This window comes from Convolutriloba macropyga, chromosome 2, assembly GCF_964194025.1.
Source record: "Convolutriloba macropyga chromosome 2, txConMacr16.3, whole genome shotgun sequence".
In the NCBI taxonomy this organism is placed as follows: Eukaryota; Metazoa; Xenacoelomorpha; order Acoela; family Convolutidae; genus Convolutriloba; species Convolutriloba macropyga.
Genome location: NC_134469.1, coordinates 70804258 through 70826118, shown reverse-complemented (window position 1 = coordinate 70826118; position 21861 = coordinate 70804258). Strand labels below are relative to the sequence as shown.

General features: G+C 36.4%; 1 protein-coding gene across 1 annotated transcript in view; it reads left to right on the top strand.

The window, feature by feature from the left end:
• The window catches only part of LOC142335433 (uncharacterized), a 58883-nt gene that overhangs the window by 813 nt on the left and 36209 nt on the right, over positions 1–21861 (top strand). Inside the window, exons 2-4 of the mRNA XM_075383915.1 lie at positions 2846–3137; positions 9123–9313; positions 10257–10395. Of these exons, the coding sequence (XP_075240030.1) occupies positions 2846–3137; positions 9123–9313; positions 10257–10395 (622 nt within the window). The remainder of the gene's footprint in view (positions 1–2845; positions 3138–9122; positions 9314–10256; positions 10396–21861) is intronic.

Here is a 21861-nt window from a genome sequence, read left to right as displayed (position 1 = left end):
TATATATATATATATATATATATATATATATATATATGTAAATATATACATATACACACACACACACACACACACACACATATATATATATATATATATATATATATATATATATAAATATATATATAATGAAAATAATATAATTATTTATACTCTTGTTTGCCTACTTTTGCCCTGAAAAACTGGTGCACGGTAGGTAGGTTCTTTGCAAAAAACGATGCAATATAAGTGCGCTTCCTTTCCATATTGGCTTCAATAATAGTTACAAGTAAAATAAAGCCAATTTTTTTGGGAATATCAGCGAATTTTTGAGAATATCTCTAAAGAGAATATCAGCGAATTTTTGAGTCTGCATTTCGTTTTCATGTAAAAAATAGAGCTCTATTTTAGTTTTATTTTCATTTTCTTGGTTTTGGTACATTTTCTTGGTTTTGGTACTACGTTTTTATTCAAAAATAAACTTTTAATTGTTCTCCTTTTTTTGAGGTTTCTTTTCATTTACTTAACAAACTATCACATTAATGACAGGTTCAAATGGCTTTTAAAGAATATGCAAATGAACATATCTAAATTTTTTGAAGAATTTTGTCTGGTTTTGACGGCTGCGAATATTTTGTATTTTACCAGTTCTTGTCGTCTTTTTTGTGCTTGTTCACACAATCTGGCTAAAGAAAGATTCCAACGCTGTCCTTTAGATGTATAAATGAAACAATTAAAAGATTCGAGTTCATATCTAACGTAAAATTCTTTTAAGAAAATAATTGGATTTTTGAACTTGACCCTATTCTTCATTGTTTTGTCATCAAATAAAAACGTATCATCATTGATAGGTCTTATCATTGTGTTGCTCAACCTTACCATAATTTTTTCATTAATAAAGTGTTTTTTAATGTTTTTAATGTCTGTGAATATGCAAATGAACATATCTAAATTTTTTGAAGAATTTTGTCTGGTTTTGACGGCTGCGACTTGTTCTCTCGAAATTTAATAGTAAATTTTGTATTTTACCAGTACTTGTCGTCTTTTTTGTGCTTTTTCACACAATCTGGATAAAGAAAGATTGCAACGCTGTCCTTTAGATATATAAATGAAACAATTAAAAGATTCGAGTTCATATCTAACGTAAAAATTCTTTTAAAAAAATAATTGGATTTTTGAACCTGACCCTATTCTTCATTGTTTTGTCATCAAATAAAATTGTATCATCATTGATAGGTCTTACCATTGTGTTGCTCAACCATACCATAAATTTTTCATTAATAAAGTGCTTTTTTAATTTCGTAAAATTGTTTGTGATATTTTGAGTTACGAATGTACTTGGTATTTTTTGTAGCCTTGTGACCTAATCTCACTTATACAAAAGGCCAGTTGGCTTCCTTAACAGATGCAAGATGATCTTTTTTGTATTTAGCTATAGGTTTTTTGGGTTTTTATTACTTCAAAACTATTTGTTTTAAAAAATCTTTGATTTTTTAACTTTGTCTATTTTTTTTATCTTACTGCGGCCAATGAAAAAAAATTTTTTTCCTTAAAAACAATTGGTTTCCTCTTTTTAGGTAGCTGAAATCTCAATTTCATGAGTATTTAGGTTTCAACTAGTTGTTGGTTTTCAGTTTTTTGGCTTTATTACTACCCATTTTTAATTTAAAGAAAATGCCATTTATGAATATGTGTCTTTTTTGAGGTCTTTGTTTGTTTACTTGCCACTATTCCAGAGTGGCAGAGAATTCTCTTTGGCGTTAAAAAAGTGGACAAATGAACCTATTTAATGTTTTTAGTGAAATGCTGACTTTATCGTCTTAAACACCGTTTTTCAGCACCGTTTATTTAATTTTTTTTAAAAAGGGTTGACTGATAGGTCTCAATTGCTTCCTCAAGAAATATAATTGGTCAGATCTCAGCTGCTCCCTCAATTTTACCTCAAGAGGAATAAATGAACAGTCTTAATGTTTTCAGGTAAGACCTAATGGTTCTAACCACTTATAAAATAATGGTCTTCTGAAATGGAAACAAATTTTTGAACTTTGCCGTTCTGATGTTTTCCAATTGTTACGGAGTTTCATAAAGGGTATATTCGATTACTATTTCAGAGCAGCGCACCTTATTTTGTTTTATTTAGATTTTATCTGATGCTATCTTGATTTTGTTATTGTGTTTTCTTTCAAAAATAGACATCGAGTTTTGAGTGTAATTGATGTTTGTTGTTATTTGATATTTAAATTTGTCTTATCCTGTATTCTCTTTGATGGAACGTTTCATCAGCCATCTAATGCAGTGTTTTCAAAGTGAACTTTTGACTTTTTCTCACTCATCTGGAGAGTTACGTCAAAAATGTGGATGGGCGGGGTTGGAAGTTTATGTTCGAAGACACATTACTGCGCCTCCTTGTTTTAATTGAGTTTCGATTCCAGTTGAATCAGGAAAATGGTATTCTTATGTCAAGTTAAATGCCTTTTAAAGGGGGCAAGGATGTCAGATATTGTTGATTATTAAAACGGACTCAAAACAATACTTGAGGGCCTCTGTTGATGTAATTGTAATAAACTAAACTCCAAATAAGTTAACGTGGCCTAATCGTGTTCACTGCTTTCGTTCCCGTTGTTTATAGCCTGGAAATTTCAGAGTGGGGGGTTCAGAATCTTGGGTTATTATGAGTTTTCTTTATTTTTTTTTTCATCGATTGTAAGATGTCTCATATATATATATATATCTTTTCCGCTATGAAACACGTTTTAGAATTTTAAAATAGGCGGATAGTTTTTCACCAGTAGTCACATCCACGCCTAACTTCAGTGTTAACAATAGAAAAAGTTATTGTTATAATAACATCCGGCCTTTTTATCAGAATGGCGACTTCTTCCCACCCCCGTACCCAGCTGGGGAGAAGGCTAGACTGGAGGTGGACCCTGAGTTGTATGGGTACTGGAGTACGGACACCCAGCAGGAGGGCGAAATAGAGAAGAAGAAGAACTGTGACAAGAGTGCGTGTGAGGGGGAGGCAGTTGAAGATGGGGGTGATGATGGAATTAAACGAAGGAGGAAGAAGAAGAATGGTTTCTGCATTGTGACAATGGTGGCACTGGTCCTGCTGTTGGTGTTGGCTTACCAGGCTGGCAAGAGAGCTGGAATGTGGCACCGTTAGCCCAACTTATAATTTTAATTTTTCTTAATAATAATAATAATAAATTTATCCAAATACATATCTAGTAAGTCACTTAATGATTACACAATTAATTTACAATCAAGAAGTTATATGTATTTGGGTAGAACATCAAATAGGTCAATGGACCTGTCAGAGTGATGTCTCCTCAGGACAAATTTGAGCTTTATCAGTTTTTGTTCTATCATCAACAACCTCGCCATGAAAACTGCTTTTTCCCAAGAACCTCAAGTTAATCAGTGTTTATAATAAAGAAAAGTATATTTGAAAAAGATCATAAGAAAAACACCAACTACCAAAAAACATTTACCAGCTCGCTGCCACCTAGAACAAAGTTATCCTCAAAATCATGAACTAGCTTTTCTATGTGATTGTTTTCAGCAGACATTATTGATTTGATTAGATTTTCATCCATTTGAAGAATTTTGTTATATAATTTTCTCACCCTTGTTACTATTAGCTTATTATTCTCAGTAGTAACTCTTTCTCTTGTTTTCCAAGGTTTTTGTCGTCCGTGAACACCCCACCCCTACTTTTGACAATTTCATCTTCGGTCATCATATTTTTGAAAACTTCGTTAATGTGATCCTGTCGAACACATCTGGTTATTATTTTGAACAGCTCATAAAAATGTATTTCAAAAATCGAATAAATTTTATCTCCATTTTTCAAATCTCTCAAACATTCAGATTTTTTGAAGGGAATATAATTCTCAAGATTTTATTTTGGGACCACTCTAGGTCCTTAACATCTGATTTACGAGCGCACCCATAAATAAGAGCCCCATAATGAATTACTGGTTGAACATAAGCTTATTAAAGTCTTACCATAATTCTCTGCTGAAAAAGCGTTTCAATTGAAATAAACTTGATGTGATTTGTTGAAGTTTGTGTTTGACAATTATAATATGCTTCCTGAAATTAAGTTTTTGTCAATCCTTATTCCTAAAAATTTAGCTGTGTCTTTGCTCTCAATTGTTTTTGGACCTATAGTTAACTTCTTTGAGTTTGGTTTCTCATTTTTGTTGAAAACAACAATATTCGTTTTCTTTACATTTGTCAAGTCTTTGTTGAGAGTGTTTAGATCATGAGCGGTTCCATAAACATTTGTATCATCTGCAAACATATGCACTTTTGAATGCGGGCATACTGCAGGTAGATCATTTAAGTATAGCAGAAATAGTAAGGGACCCAGGACTGAACCCTGAGGCACATCAATGCTTATTGCTTTTTTAGATGACATCTCAATTTTTACATATTGCGATCGATTAGCAAGGAAAGATTGTAAAATACTAAAAATTTTTTCTCTGAGTCCGTATGCATAACATTTCTTAAGCAGAATATTATGGTCCACCGTGCCAAAAGCTTTATTTAAATCAATGAAGGTGCAGCTATATGGTGTTCTACTATTCTTATTTGTCCTTAAAAACTCAACAACCTCTGCTGCCTCATCAATGGTACTACGTTTGATTCTAAACCAAAATTGGTTGGGCGATAAAACCTTGTTGACATTGAGAAAATCTTCAATTCACTGGAACAAATTTTTTCAAAACCTTTACTAGTAATTGGTAGTAAAGAGATTGGTCGAAAACTACCAGCGTCGTTTCGATCACCGCTCTTGTGAAACCGCAAAACTTTTGCTTACTTCAAAATTTCGGAAAATTCATATTGATCAAAACAATTATTTGAACTGATCAGAAAGCCCCATAATGAGAGCCCCATAATGAATTACTGGTTGAAAATAAGCTTATTAAAGTCTTACCATAGTTCTCTGCCTGAAAAAGCGTTTCAATTGAAATAAACTTGATGTGATTTGTTGAAGTTTGTGTTTGACCATTATAATATGCTTCCTGAAATTAAGTTTTTGTCAATCCTTATTCCTAAAAATTTAGCTGTGTCTTTGCTCTCAATTGTTTTTGGACCTATAGTTAACTTCTTTGAGTTTGGTTTCTCATTTTTGTTGAAAACAACAATATTCGTTTTCTCTAAATTTGTCAAGTCTTTGTTGAGAGTGTTTAGATCATGAGCGGTTCCATAAACATTTGTATCATCTGCAAACATATGCACTTTTGAATGCGGGCATACTGCAGGTAGATCATTTAAGTATAGCAGAAATAGTAAGGGACCCAGGACTGAACCCTGAGGCACATCAATGCTTATTGCTTTTTTAGATGACATCTCAGTTTTTACATATTGCGATCGATTAGCAAGGAAAGATTGTAAAATACTAAAAATTTTTTCTCTGAGTCCGTATGCATAACATTTCTTAAGCAGAATATTATGGTCCACCGTGCCAAAAGCTTTATTTAAATCAATGAAGGTGCAGCTATATGGTGTTCTACTATTCTTATTTGTCCTTAAAAACTCAACAACCTCTGCTGCCTCATCAATGGTACTACGTTTGCTTCTAAACCAAAATTGGTTGGGCGATAAAACCTTGTTGACATTGAGAAAATCTTCAATTCACTGGAACAAATTTTTTCAAAACCTTTACTGGTAATTGGTAGTAAAGAGATTGGTCGAAAACTACCAGCGTCGTTTCGATCACCGCTCTTGTGAAACCGCAAAACTTTTGCTAAGTTCAAAATTTCGGAAAATTCATATTGATCAAAACAATTATTTGAACTGATCAGAAAGCAAATCACACACCACTGGATTTACGATTTTTAGTAATAGACTGTTTAAAACGCTTAAACCGTTCGGTAGGCTATTAATTATCTTGCATACTTCAAAGTTATTTGTTTTTTGGAGGAATAAGGTACTTGTGACAGTTTTCACGTGTCTTAGATTGTCTTGACAAGACTTTTTATTTGCTAGTTGATCACCAATGTTCACAAAAAAAATCATTGAGTTGATCACAAGATAACAAACTACTTCTGTTTTCCATCTGGTCGTTTTTAATGTCTTTAGCTAAATGGAGTGAAGTCCGGGAACTATGTTTATACGAAATTTTCTTTTCATAGTGCTCAGTTTTAGTTAACCTGCAGAGTGCCATCAGAGGGTTAGTTACTACTCTGTACTTCACTGTGTCTTTCTCAAGCTTGCTTTAAAGATATTTAGTCCATTAAATGTGTTTTTTCTGCGACATTTTTTGCTAACCCAGCTTTTTTTATGAACACTTCTAGTGAAAATAGTCTTTTTGTGTATATAGTTTTCCTTGGCCTCTACGATCAAGTCCTGAATGACAGTAAACACATCATTTAACTCTAAAGTTCTGATGAAACTTTTTTTCCTCAGTTTTTCCTTAGCTTATATAGTTGTTTGATCAACTTTGGACAGGGGGTACATTATTATTTGTTGCAATGTCTATTACTATAAAGATCGAATAATGATCTGAAATTTTGGTTTTATCTACATAGAATTTGCAATTGTGATTAGCAAAAAAACGTCAATGGCACTTTGATTATTTACAGTTTCTCGTGTACAATCATACTTGTTTTCAAAATCATAATCAAATAACATGAGAAAATCTATTAGTTTTGTACTATTTTTATTCAATTTTTCAATATCTGTGTTGAAATCACCGCACAGAATACGTGTATCGCAATCGCTTTTTGTATTCTCGAAATGTTCAATCAGATCATCTGTAAAATTGTCGATTGAGTAGTTTGGCGCTTTCTATAAAACAGATTCTAAGCACGTGCTTTTGCCTGTTTCTATTTCTACAAGGAGGATTTGTTGGTGCTTTTAGTTGTCTTCTGTATAACTTTACTGAGAGTTCATCACTGACAAAAAATCACACGCCACTACCTTTACTTTCCCTATCACAAGTAATTTTTCTTAAGAAGCATCAAGGCTGCAATCAATATTAACATCTAACAGTTAGTTAAAATAATGGTAGTTAATATTTTAGAAACTTTTTCCTTCCCGACTGTGAATATTTTTCATTTTGGCATTCGAAGACAGCGCTTTTACCAAAAAATTTATATTAAATTGTGAACGACGCGTAATATCCTGCGTGATAGCATATCCTATCGTAATCTACGGAACACCAATCATGATCCGTGAAACACAATTTAATAAAGAATGTAACTTTGCAACTTTCTTTTTGAGAAGGGTTTGATATAGTTTTTCCAAGTGTTTATTTATAAAATCATTCAAACTTCTGCACTAACGACCCCGAATATAATTTGATGCTCGGCAGCGTAGCACACGAGTTCAAAGCAAAACAAATCCTTTCTTGATTTAATTTGAGTGCACTAATGGACTAACAAAAAAATTGTGGTGTTTGTTTATTGAAGAAACGTTAAATGATTTCTGGAAAAATGCCGAAACAATCATTCATAAAAAAGGGCGTTAACTAATAATTATTTAGATAAATTTGTTTCTACGTTTTTCTGTTAGGTCTTTATTTCCAGAGCATGGCCAGGTGAAACTTCTTTGGAGCTGTGTAATACAAAAGCAAATTGGCACATGTAGTTTGTAAACTGAGCGCTACTTTTGCTCAAAACTTTTGATTGGCCCCAAGACGTAAAAAATGGCGTGAAATTTTGAAGTTTTAAACAAGATCTCAACATCAATAACTCCGCTTACGCAGGAAAGATGGTTAAATTGGTGTGTTCTTTTAATGTTTGCCATTCTATTGCAATTCGATATCTCCAATTTTCATGGTCACGGAAAGAGACAAAAGCAACAAAAGCTTTCAATCAAGTCTTAGTATACAGCATATATGCAAACGATATAAAAAATGTGACAGGGTCAAGACCACTCCAGCAAAAGGATTGTGAGCATTCTTCGAAAAACAAAAACGGTAGTTCCTGAAAAAAACTAAAAAAAGCTGAGTTCAAAAACATGACCTCTTCAGTTTTTGGAAGAATACAATCATGTGGGTAGAAGTTTTTGTTAGATTTTGGAAGCTAATAGTTTAAGTTTAGTTGGTTATTTTGAAAAAAATACTCCAAAATTGCGTTTTCGAAACATAATTATTCAACGAAATGATAACTCTGCACATAAATCAAAGATTGTCGTACTGGAAAGGTGAACAAATTTTCCCGATCTAAATCTATATGAAAGTTTGTTTCGAAGCAAACAAACGTGACGACAGACAGTTCTGAGGGAAAATTTAGAATAAAAAGTGTCCCAAGTTTGACTCTGATACAGTTACAAACTTATATGAAAACAATGGAAATTGTCTACTAAAATTTAAAGCTCCAAAAACTTAATGGAGCGATGCTGAGGAACAGATTTGAATATAATGTTGTATTAAATGATGCTTGTGGCTCTTCCTAAAACTTTTCTGGATGTACGTAGTTTTTTTGGTAACATAGTGTAATTCCAGGTGTTCTTTTTCTTGAGTCTTTGCCGAATGTAAAAAGTTTATATTTTATTGCTTTTCTATTTGTGGCGCTAAAATAAGATGATGGTCCACAAAGTCTTCGTCAGATTTAGTGGAAGACAATTTTCTTGAAAAAAGAATCACGTTGTTGTATAATAGAAATAGTGCAAAAATTACATGTAAAAAATTCTTACCCAAAAATTTTCAAATAATCTGAACTTGGCACTGTTTTTGACGCATTAAAAAAAGATTCAGAAGTTAGCATTAAAGTAGCAGAATGTTAAGTACATTAGGTAAGAATGCAAAGTAATGCAGCTCATTTCATTTTGCTTTTGGTCGAGTCAATCAAGCGAGGTATAAATAGGCAAATAATATAGTTAAGCGGATAATCTATAATCCCATGTTCGTTTGTGATAGTTTCATGTAAAATCCCAATTAAACACCACTGTAATTTATCGGATTTAGATATAATTATGCTACATAGTCGCTTTGGTAATTTTAAGAATAGGGTTAAATATTGGTTATATTTTGGGTTGTTTTGTCTAATTGGATTTTTGTAACGTTGGGTATTTTGGCATTGGTTATTTTGTCCTGACACCAAATTTTATATTAAAGTCAACCTTCTTTGCATTTGTTTTTTATCATACAATATCTGAACTACGATTGCAAACTCAATTGTCCACTGCAGGTTTCAAAGATGACCGCCATAATGGCCGTGGTTGTGGGTACAAAGAAGGGGGTAGAGGGGATGGAGACCGTCATCACCACAACCACCATCACCATCACGACGACGATGATGACCGAGATGGGCGAGGACGGGGACGCGGCAAGAGCTGCAACTATCGACAGCGTGGACAGAACGAGTATAACCATGGAGAGGTCTTTTTAAAAAATACATACTGCTCAACATATTAGAATGAAAGAAAGAGAAAGAATTTATTTTGTTCCCGATTTGACCGGGAAATAATGAAAGAAGTGCGGAGAAAGGCGGTGAAAAAATATTTTTCACTGCGAAGTGCACAAAATTTTCAGCGGTTAAGACCTTCACAGCAATTCATATATTATTTGGCCGTTTTTAGCATTTACATCAAATTTTAGCGACCCTGGTTGCACCAATAATGATACAACAGGAACCGATAACGACGTAAATGGACATACGCTAAAAAAATGCCCTTATAAATATATTGACAAGGTGTTTGAATCAATTTTTTCTAATTGGTTTCTTATTAATTTCAAACCACATGGTGAAGCACTGAAAACTCCATATATGAATTGCTGTTTCTTTAATCTCGTCGTTAAGAGTAATCTATTTTATTTCTTGCTTTTAAACTATAGATATGCACACCCGCTTTTGAAAAAGCACTTTTTTGAGAAAATGGTCGTGGCAGAACGGCGCGGGTCACAATTTACGGCTTGTAAGTTGATGACCGACTTGCTGTATCATAAATAGGTCTTTGCGTATATATATTTTTTTCAAAAACCAAAAAGCAAATTGATAGCTTCCAAGTTAGAATTAGAATAAGAGTGAAAAATGTAAAGACAAAGGGGTTTAAATTTTTCTTGATCGTGAAAAAACATAAAAAAGCCGAAAGAAATTGATACAGCAGTCAGATCTTCAATACAAGAGTAGATTATGATTTCAAAATTGTTCTTTCCCATAGTGAAATCAGTGAATTGGCGAACAACACTCTGAAAGATCGACACTATTTCAAGAGAAGGAACGTAATATTAAGGCTCTAGTTTGTTTGAAAACAGGATCTATTCGCAGATAACGTCCCCAGTTCGTTAAAGGGTGACTTAATGACTGTCCTAATTTGTTAAGGTTTGTGTGAACAATGAGCCAGTGGAAGCGGTGGAATGGGATCGCAACGTGGAGGGAGAGCAGGGATCACGGTGGATTCAACTTGTTCACGATGATGGACACGGGTACCTTTCTGGGATGCAGATCCTCGATTACTTCGGTCAGTTTCTTTGGGCAACTAGTTTCCTTGAGAAACGAAATTTGAAACATCCTGATAAGATTCATGTTAAGGAAACGGCAAGATAAGTACACACCTGAAGGATCTTTAAATGTGTTTCAAGATATTAGGTAATTGAAAAATAACACGTCAAGATTTCCCAAGAGTTACCACGAAAGCTATACCTAACAAGATCTTCTAGAGCTATTCTAAGTTTTTTCAAGAAAATCAAGATCATGCATAAGTCTTGGCATGTTTAGTTTCATAAGTATGTCAAGTTTAGCTTCATTGGTTAAGAACTTGCTTCTAAGATGAATTAAAAAAATTATGTCTATCTTCTCTCCTGCAGCTTGTCTAACGTCACTATTACACAAATACACGCTAGTTGTGCGGCGCCTTGAATTTTCAATAATATATCTGAAAAGCGCTCTCTTTTGTGCTACATTTATAGATAACCAAATTTTGTTCGCTTTTTCTCAATTTTTGCCATTTCGGACCAATATGCTGCAATTGCAGATTTGAATTAAAAACCCTCGCAGCCCACTTTTAAGGTACAAATTAAACTAAATCTTAGGGTGTAAAATTTTGGCAAAACTATGTTTGATAAACGGTAACTAACGATTCCTTTCAATTTTCTTACACAGTTTTGTGGCGGAAAGCATTGAATTTAAGGTAAGAAAACCGCTTTCTGTGCAAAACTAGTTTAAAAAATTTTGGGGAACTTTCTAACTTGCCAACATCTGTTCACCCTTATGACGCTAGCGTTTTGAATCGTAGATATTACATCAATTTGGCGTTTCTGAGTGTAGATCTTACATAACTTTATCGCTTTTAAGCAAATCTTGCGTAATAATAGCTTTTCCATGCCAAGTTCTTACATAATTTTAGCAGTTCCTCACGTTACAGTAGTGCATGCTAGAGTCATGCACCTAATACAGGGGGGGGGGGACATTTTGAAATTTCAAACTCAGAAATACTGCCCCCTCATAATTAAAGCTAAAAGGTCATTTGCGCGCGATGAGTACATGAAAGGGACATCATGCAATTGAGAAAATCAATCGTATTTGAGTTACAATGGGGAAGCGAGCTCTGAAAATTTGATCATTTTCCTGTTTTACACGTTAACAAACAGTAGCCCAGAATTGATTCAAAAAACCAGAATGACAAACCGCGTTGTAAGAGATGAAATTGATGGGGGTATTACAAACTTAGTTTTCGATGATGGAAACGGAGAGAGACCTCCATGGCGCTGCTGTTCCAATACTGTGGTCCCTCGATCAGAGATCATATTTTTTGTTCAAGTGAGTATTATAGTGCTCATGATTAGTCTTTGTTTCGCCATGCTTTTCCTGATATCGGAAAGTTGTGAGGAGAAGTCAATTTGGATCGCGCTGCTTTCAAGTCTAGTTGGTTATATTTTGCCAAACCCTAAACTATGAACAAAGTCATTCTTACAAACAATAGAATCTTCATGGCAGTTGTAGGCCCGAGTGGTTCTGGGAAAACCGACCTAATATTCAGTATGTTGCAAAGTTCGTCGTTTTACCCAAAATTTCCCAAAATTTATTACTTCTACAAAGAGTTCCAGGATACATTTACAGCTATGCAACGTAAAATACAACAAATTGAGTTCATCAAGTATTCTGGATTGGATATAACAAAGAAACTTTCAGATTGTCTGCTCGTTCATGATGACTCATGCGAGGAAATTTTTAACGACAAAGAGTTCGTAAAAATTGCAACGTCAGGAAGACACAGAAAACTTCATGTGATCTACGTCAAACACAACTTATTCCAACAGAGTAAATGGTCGCGGACAATTGATCTAAACACAACTCATATAGTTTTATTCAAATCATTGCGTGACATTCAACAAATAGAATACCTCGGAAAACAGTTAAATTGTCTCCAATTACTCAAGGACGCATACAAATTAGCAACAGCTCAACCCTATGGACATTTAACCATTGACCTGGATCCTAAAACAAGTCAAGGCTTACGATTTTCTTCTCAACTCATTGGTCCCGAACCATCAATATTCTATATTCCTTCGGAGGAAGCTGTTATTACACCAATTACGAATGAAAAAGAGACGTTTGCTTATGCTGAAGCGTTGGTGCGTTAACAGCAACCCCAAGAAAAGCAAGAGAATTTTTCTAGCCCAAGATATTGAATCCATTTGGTTCCTAAGCGATTGCGTAATGAACGTGCTCTCTGGTGTTGTCCCAATCAACAAGAAAGAACTACAACAATTTGAACCTCAACTACGACAACTTTCTGAAAAATATTTTAGTGCTCTAGAAAGAAGTAAATTATTCCAGACAACGAGAGAGCATTCTCTGATTCAACTAATTGCCAGACCTTGTCTAGAATATCTACAGAAAAATGCCAATTGAGGAATTTGTGCTCATTCCTCGCAACATGTTTACAACTGAACAACCCCAAGTTTCGCAAATATTAAACAATCCATTAACAAAAAACAAGTCGAAACAACTATCGCTTCTACAGAGAGTTTCAAAACAAGAGCCACCAGAAGCGGTCATACAGCAAAACACAGAGCAACAGACAGATGACGTCATTGTTTCGGATGAAGAAGAAAAGCAACAAAGTATCCCAGACAACACTAAACGGAAAGAGTTTGATGAAATCAGTCAGAGTGTGATCGATGATATAGACTTTCTCGATAAAGACAAATTTGGAAAAGCAAAAATAATTTTGAAGAAAATCAACGGATCACGCATTATTTCACTGGACTTTGAAGGTAAAATCCTGATTAATGGAAGGAACACCGACATTCCAGCATCAACTTTCCTCTGCGCATTACAACAAACATCATCAAAACTTTTGCCTGACGATTATCAAGTATTGAATTATTTTGAACCTTGCGCCACATCACACTTGTAATACTTACGCAAAGAAGTTCATAAAAATTCCGAAAGAGAAAAAACTACGTCAATTTCCAGATGGAGAAGCCAGTGAACAGAAACCTGCTATCGAGAGAGCAGAAAAAACAGAGACTGCTAGCTTTGATGAGGAAGGCTTCGCAGACGCGGAAGAAGAAATTAAAACGCCAACAGGCTGGAAAACTCCATTCAGCGGAAATCAAAAAACTAAATAAAGTTTACACGAAAGGAAAAGCAGCTTTTGGAAGTGTTGCTAACATAAAAGAGGAAAGCGGATTTTCCCACAAAAAAATTGAAAAATTCCTTCAATCGAAGAACTCATACACTAAAAATCGTCAATTCCGGAAAAGTTTTCCACGATTGAAGGTAGTTGCTTACAGAATAAACGAAATCTGGTCCATGGATGTAGCCTATATGGACAAAATAGCCAAGCACAACAATGGGGTCAAATACCTATTGATTGCAGTTGACGTTTTATCACGCTATTTACGTGTTCAACCTCTCAGAACAATGTATTCAAAGGATTGCTATGAAGCCTTCAAACAAATGATAAAGACGAAACAACCAGAGAAAGTGTGGACAGACAAAGGCATCGAATTCAAGGGCGAGTTCAAAACATTCTGTGAAAACAAAAAGATTCATTTGTATACAACCGAAAACGAAACCAAATCTGCGTTTGTGGAAAGAAAAATTCGATCACTTAAAAACATTATATACAGATACTTGGAAGAAAAATGGACTTGGAACTATATAAAGGAGCTTCCCAATTTCGTAAATATCATTAACAGTCGTGTTAACCGCGTTACAAAGTTGGCCCCAAATAAAGTATTCAAAAAATATGAACCATTTTTAATTTCAATTGCTTTGGACAACAATAAATATAAACCACGATTCGAAGAGGGGGACCTGGTACGAATAGCAAAACCAGACGATACCATCAGAAAAGGTTATACTCAGAATTATACAGACGAAGTTTTCACAGTACTACGATTGGCTACAACAAGTCCACCTACCTACAATCTGATTGACGCAAACAACGTTAAAATTCTAGGCAAGTTTTACGAACCCGAATTAGTACAAGTTGATGTGGTAAACAGTGAAGAGGAGCAATGATTTCCAACAGCAATGAGTTTACAATTGACTTGTTATCAAATGCATCAATGGACGTTTTTAATGGAAATACTATGGCATCATTTCGGAACCAATTATCACAACCGATACACTTACAGGGAGAATGGCAAGTAGCATTGACATCTCTATCTTTTCCATCAAACATCATCAACGTAAACTCTGGAGACATAGTTGTTTACAAGAATTCAATGACCAATCCAAATGAATCGATTAATCGATCAGGACAACTCAGAAAAATTCGGACTGGTATTTACAACAGCTGGGAAGATCTAGTTTCGGAGATTGTTCGCATTGCAAAACTAAAACAGTTCTATCGAAAGTTTGACATGATAACGCAAAAGCTCGTGTTAACATTTGGGGAAAATGAAGGATTGTCGTTTCAAGACGATGAAATTCCCAGCATTCTTGGTTTCAAGGGGACCCCGGACCCTGCACACAGTGGTTTTGTTCACATTGGTTACGAGACAAACTTCGAAAATGGGGCTCCGAACACTCCTAACAGACATTTTGGTATTTTCCCTGTTGATATAACATGTGGGTCGCAGCTTATTTTTGTGTACCTTGATATTATTGAGTATCAACATGTGGGTGACTCACGTGCACCCATTCTCAAAATCATTGAATCGGAGAGACGTCTGAGAAACGGTAGCCTCAACACAGTAGCACCTTTTCACCATAAAACCTGTACAAACTTGGACTACAAGCGTTTACTTTCAAACAATATCCAGAGCATCAAAGTTGAGCTGAGAAGTGAAACTGGGAAATTGATCCCTTTCACTGGAATTGGTAAAGTTGTTATAAGTCTCAAATTCCAGAGAACACGCTAACTGATGGAAGCCTATTATAATAATCAAGCATCCAATTCAATGCCCCATTTTTCAGGACATTATTGACAGAGGAAGTGGATTCGGCGCATTAGCTGCTGGCATTGGTCGTGTTGCATTATCCCTAGCCCGACGACTTATTTGGCCAGCAGCAAAAACAATTGGAAAAGAACTGCTAGTGCAAGGTGCACCAGAGTTATTAGAGTTTGCAACAAAAAAGAAATCAGCGAAGCAAGCTCTGAAAAGTACAGTTGCAAAAACAGCGAGAAAACAAATCGGAGGAGCACTTCAACGAGGACGAAAAGCAATCTATCGAAGGAGGTTGAAGAACAAAGCATACAAAAAGCAGTCTCCATCAAAGAAAAAGATCATTTCGCGAAAAACGAAGCCACAAAGAAGTCGATCAGATTTCTTCTCAAAAGTAAAAAAGTGCGTACTAACATTGTTATTCCCACAGAGGCAACACATAGCTCATTGGACTTGTTCGAGAAACCTCCCCTTCTTGTAACATTTGATCAATCCTTCGAGCAAAAAACAGGACCTTTTTACTCGCCCACTGGATCTTCGTTAGAGTTTGAAATAGTCGGTAACAGAAATAACTTCATCGACCTACAGAAAATTTATCTGGAAATCAAATTTCGAGTTGTTCGAAATAATGGAAACGATTTACGCTTCACCACGGGAGATGGCAACAACAGTGACACGCCACATCTGGTCAATAACGCCTTACATTCGCTTTTCGCCGATTGCACAGTGTCAGCAAACGGCATCAAAATTTCTTCTGCGAATGGTCACTACGCACACAAAAGTTTCATTGAAACAGAATTTTCTCATGGATCGGACGCAAAAAAAACTTGGTTGAAATGTCAGGGATATGAATATGAAGCAGACCCAACAGGCGTCCCAGCAACTACAATCACAGCTCGACAAGAAACTGTGAGAAGATCAGCTCAACTCACAATGTACGGAAAAATTGCTACCGATTTCTTTTCATGCGAGAAGCATCTAACGAGTGGAGTAACGCTGCGAATTTCTTTCAGACGATCACAGGATGACTTTACGATTGTGAGCGAAGATGGAGCTAAACACTATAAAATCAAAATCGATGAAGCAAATTTGTTCGTGCGAAAAGTGACAGTCTCAGATAACGTTCTGGGTGCAATCGAGAAAACACTACTCAAGACACCTGCAATGTACCGCTATAATGAAGTGATTTCAAAAGCTTTCCTAGCAACAGCTGGGCAACAGAGCTGGAAGCAAGAGGACATTTTCACGAAAAAACCCATTCGTAGACTGATAGTTGCAATGTGTCGCGGCGATGCGTTCATCGGTACCAATACGCTCAATCCGTTTTCATACAGGAAGTTTGACTTGAATGAGATAATAATTTACCGTAATGGTTTCGCCACAGCTGGTACACCAATGTCAACAACCGATAATAAACGACTATACAACAATTCAATGGCTGCACTAGCTTATGTAGAACATGGTCACGGAATATCTCTATCCGACTTCCCCCATCACTATATTATGGTGTTTGATCTCACCAGTACTCAAGAAACCACTCATGATTTTATTCATCCCGAGTTAACAAACTCTTCATTATCTGTGGAACTCAAGTTCGGTGCAGCGCTGCCGCGCAATATTGAAATTTTACTTCTCGGGGAGAAATGTTCAACAGTTTATATCGATTCTTCGAGAAACGTTTCCAAAAACGCTCTTCCTATAATCTAATGGATGAGGATAAAATATTCAAATTGACCCAACAAAGCGGGCACTTGATGTTCAAATTCAACGGTGTTTATGCAGCTGACAATTTCCCCTTGAACATGCCAACCAATTCATTTGCCATCGTAAATGCTTCGCCAGCATCTTCACCTGGATCTCATTGGTTTGTGCTGGGAAAGAGATATGGCTACCCAATAACTTACTTTGCCGACCCACTGGCATTACCCATTTATTCATATAAACACATAACAGACCGATTTCGACAAAGCACTACTGATAGCATAATAGTAGACCTTATGGAAGACCGACGTGACTCAAACAAACCCTTGCAAAGCGAAAACTCTCAAATGTGTGGACTTTACTGTGTTTATATAGCTCATTATTTTCTCAATGATGGTTTCCCATTCATTCCCGATATAAATGAAGTTCAGCTTATATCATTCATTAAACATATGAAGTGAATATTCTAGAATTTCCGTTTTACTTCAAGAATGTTTGATGACTCATTAGATCTTGAACCTTGGATTGGAAGAGGAAACATTTATAGCTTGTAAACAAATTCAAATTTTTGTCTAGACTTTGGAATGTTAGTTGGACAAATAACTAAGATTACCGCATCATGACATCAACTCGACTAGACATGAGTAAATAAACAACTTTTTCGCATCTGATTGGTTGAGCAAGCCTCACTAAATCTGGTCCCGGGGACGTGAAATTTATTCATTGCTTTCTGCATTTCCTCTTACAATCAGTTGATAAACATTTTTCTTATTATTGAACAAAAACACTCAGATCGTTTACTTCTAACATCAGATTCGCAACGGTTTTCATTGAAATGCCTCAAGTCAAGTGTGATATTTGTCAAAAACATTTGGCTGACAAAAGAAGCCTTCGACGTCATCGAAAGAGCATTCATAAAATCTATCCGCAAAGTAATTCTTTCGAATGCAACGACTCTGGTTTTTCTACAAAAAGTCTCTACGAACTAACTGGTCATATGACAGTTCAGCATGATGCTCCGAACCCCCGCTACTGCTTGTACTGTAACATATGCTTCCCATTCGACCCTGATTACCTGGATCACATGAATACAGTTCATGGTTTGCCAGCTTGGAACATTGACGTGGAAAATCTACCACATTCGGGAATTTTGCCGACAGAACGCGCTTTTGGCGACACTCTGAGAACCTTCGAGATTAATGTTGACGCACATGACTTCGACCTCTTCCATATTATGCAAGTCATGAGACAAGAAATTGAAAACATCGTTCATATGAGCGTTCAACAGCATCCGCAAAAAGTACAATTCAGTTCGACAATACAATTGACAAAACCAGCTAAAGATGATGATGAAGAACCGTCCAGCCAGCCAGATAAAATCTTAGTACATGTACAGTCCAAAATGGAGCGGGTTGATTTTGGGGGCCTTGCTGATAAAACTTTCCACGCAATGGTAGAGCAGATGCTTCTATCTTTGAATAACTTTGCTTCGCACGGTAGCGGTTGGACGTTAGATCAGATTGTCAACATAGAAGTCCGACTAGCAAAATCTAAGCCAATAACCGCATCTTCATATTTGGCACTTCCCGCTAAGCTAGCAAACACCATGGCCTTGCTAAACATACGAAACAGGGAAGATGAAAACTGCTTCCTCTACTGCTTCACAGCTGCATACCATTTCAAATATGGTCCCCGACTTGTCCCTGCCGGTGCATCTCCACGCAGAATAACCAGTCTGGCAACATATGGACCAACTAACCCAATCGCAAAACAAGCAAATGGAGTGTTCAGCATGCCAATGGGCTTTCATCAGATGACAAAATGTTCGCGTCAACGTGTTTCGGTAAGAAAAACTTGAAATTGCTAACCCAATAGAAGTAAAAGCTGATAAAAATCATGAGAGAAAAACAAACTGTTTGAACAAAAAAGCTTTAACACAAACAAGACTCATTAGATCAAAACTGTTTCAGCTATGCTGATAGTGGATTAACACCATTCCGGGTATCGAAAAAACTCAACTGCGACTTCAACTAGGATTTGCTTCTACTAAGTGACGGTCAAATGCATCATTACGTTTTGATACGCAATTTGCGGAGTCTGGTGCACAGAGTGCGAGATCGGGTATTGAGGACTGATAACCATCTATGTCGAAATTGCTTCCACGTTTGCTCCTCTAAAGAGCGGTATGACAAACACATTGGTTTCTGTCAACAAAACAGGCCAGCAGTTTTCAGAATACCTCAGGAATGTACCTTCAAATATAAGAAAATCCAATCAAGGTGGTTCGCGCCAATAGTTGGGCTTTTCGATTTGGAATCGATCATTGAATCAGTCTCTGGGTGTGGTAACAATCCGAAACAAGCAGAAACAAGGATAATAGAAATTCACAAGCCTTGCAGCTACGCATTGTTATTTGTTGCTCAAGATGAGGTAGAGCCCTTTCATTTCGAATGTGTGAGCGGTCTAAATGTAATGTCACAGTTCGTGGCATCTCTTGAACAATTAGCTAGGAAAATATACAGCGTGAAGCAACGAAACAGATACTTCTCTGCTGAAGCCCCCATTGCCCGAGAAGATGTGACAGAGTGTTGGATATTTGAGGAAACGCTGGAAAACACTGTAGAAAATCCCACAGTGCTCGACCACTGTCATTTCACCGGTCAGTTTCTCGGATGGGCACACAACAATTGCAACATCAATCGGAAATTTCTCAATTACACGCCTCTGTTTGCTCACAATCTTTCCAACTATGATCTTCATCATGTCATTCTTGCTCTTCAAGGAAGCAACATGCGGAACACTATTTCAATCATTGCAAGCACTGATGAGAAATTCATAGCCTTGGAAATTGGAGTCCTGATTAAAATGCGTCCTAATAAGGATGGAGTTGACAAACCAGTGTATGAGCATATAAGACTGCTCGACTCCTTCCGATTTATGCCCTCATCGTTAGACGCTCTCGCCAAAAATCTTCCAGCAAACGAGTTCATCCATCTCGAAAACTACTTCAGCGACTGGCCAAAATCTTCTGTAGACATGTTAAAGCAGAAAGGGCACTTCCCTTACAACTACATCGAAAGTTTTTCAAAGCTAGGAGAGGCTCGATTACCACCAAGAGAAAAGTGGACAAACAGTCTGCAACAGTACGACGTGATCGTAACAGAGGATGAATACAAGCACGCGCTAACCGTTTTTGAAACCTTCAAATGTAAAACAATTGGCGAGTATTATAACCTGTACCTGAAAACGGACGTCTTTCTCTTGGCTTCAGTCGTACTATGCTTCCGCAAGGTATGCAACCAGACTTACGGACTTGACTGTTGTCAGTATTATAAAGCCTCAAATCTATCAGTTGATGCTATGCTGAAAATAAGCAAAGCACCCCTTGAGCTTCTAACAGAGAGAGAGCAATTGGATATGGTTGAGGGGCTCATTCGGGGTGGAGTTAGCTCCATTTATAATAAGAGACTAGCAGTTGCCAACAACAAATATCTTCCGAACTTTGATCCGAAGCAGCCTTCAACATTCATAGTTATGATTGACGCAAACAACCTGTATGGGGGAATAATGGAAAAATTTCCTTTGCCTCTCAACAACTTTGAATTCACAGACCAAAAATGGCAGCCTGAAATTGAGCCCCAATTTATCCAGAAAGTGCTTGACACTTCAGATGAAAGCAACGTTGGGTACATAGTAGAAGTCGACTTGTCTTATCCAGATGAGCTTCATGATCTACACTCAGATTTCCCCTAGCGCCAATGAAACAAAAAGTTGAATCATGCTGGCTAGGCGATTATCAAGAAGAACTCCTATGTGATTTGAAAATGAACGCGCCTCCCTCAACCAATAAACTGATTCAGACGCTATTTCCAAAAAAAAATTACATATTACATTATCAAACGCTGAAGCTATATGTACAGTTAGGAATGAAAGTAGAAAAGCTACATCGAGCGCTAGCTTTTAATCAGTCGAAGTGGTTGGCTCCTTATGTGAAACTCAACACACAGAAACGGAAGGAAGCAAAAAACAAATTCGAAGAGAATTTTTACAAACTAATGGTGAACAGCGCGTTCGGTAAAACTTGTGAAGGGAAAAGAAACCGCATTAAATTGAAACTGGTCCGCAGTGAGGAAGAAACTTTCAAGTGGACTAGCGTTCCAGAGCTCAAGTCGTTCAAAATCATTGGAGAAGATCTTGCAACTGTAAGCTTGAATCAAACATAAATTGTGTGGGACAAACCAACAATTGTTGGTTCATGCATTCTGGATCTAGCCAAGAAATTCATGTTCGACTTTCACTACAATACCATGAAAAAGCACTTCATTTGTAACTTGTTGTTTTCGGACACCGACTCCTTTGTCTATGAAATCAGGTCGAACGATTTCTATGCCGACTTGCAGAAAAAACCAGCTATCAAGGACCTCTTCGATTTCTCCAACCTTCCCGCGGAACATGAGCTATACGACGGCAGCAATGCACGAGAAACTTTAAAGTTTAAAGATGAAATGGGAGGCAAACTCATCTCGGAATTTGTGGGGCTCAAACCAAAACTTTACTCCATCAAACTCTCAGATGGTAAGTATGACCAGTAATAAATTGTTTTCGCATTGAAAATCAGGAAACAAGGTAAAAAGTGTTGAAAAACAAAACTCATTAAACAAAAAGCTAAAACAAAACTTTTTCAGGATTCTCGAAGCAATCAGCAAAGGGTGTCAGCAAAGGGTCCTAGAGATGCTAGGAGGAATATGACCCATGAGCTGTACAAGCAAGTGCTTACTGGTGGCGAGACGGTCCGACTTGTCAACACCAGAATTGCTTCTAGCAAACATCAGTTGATGACAGTTGTTTGCAACAAGAAATCGTTGTCCGGATATGATGACAAA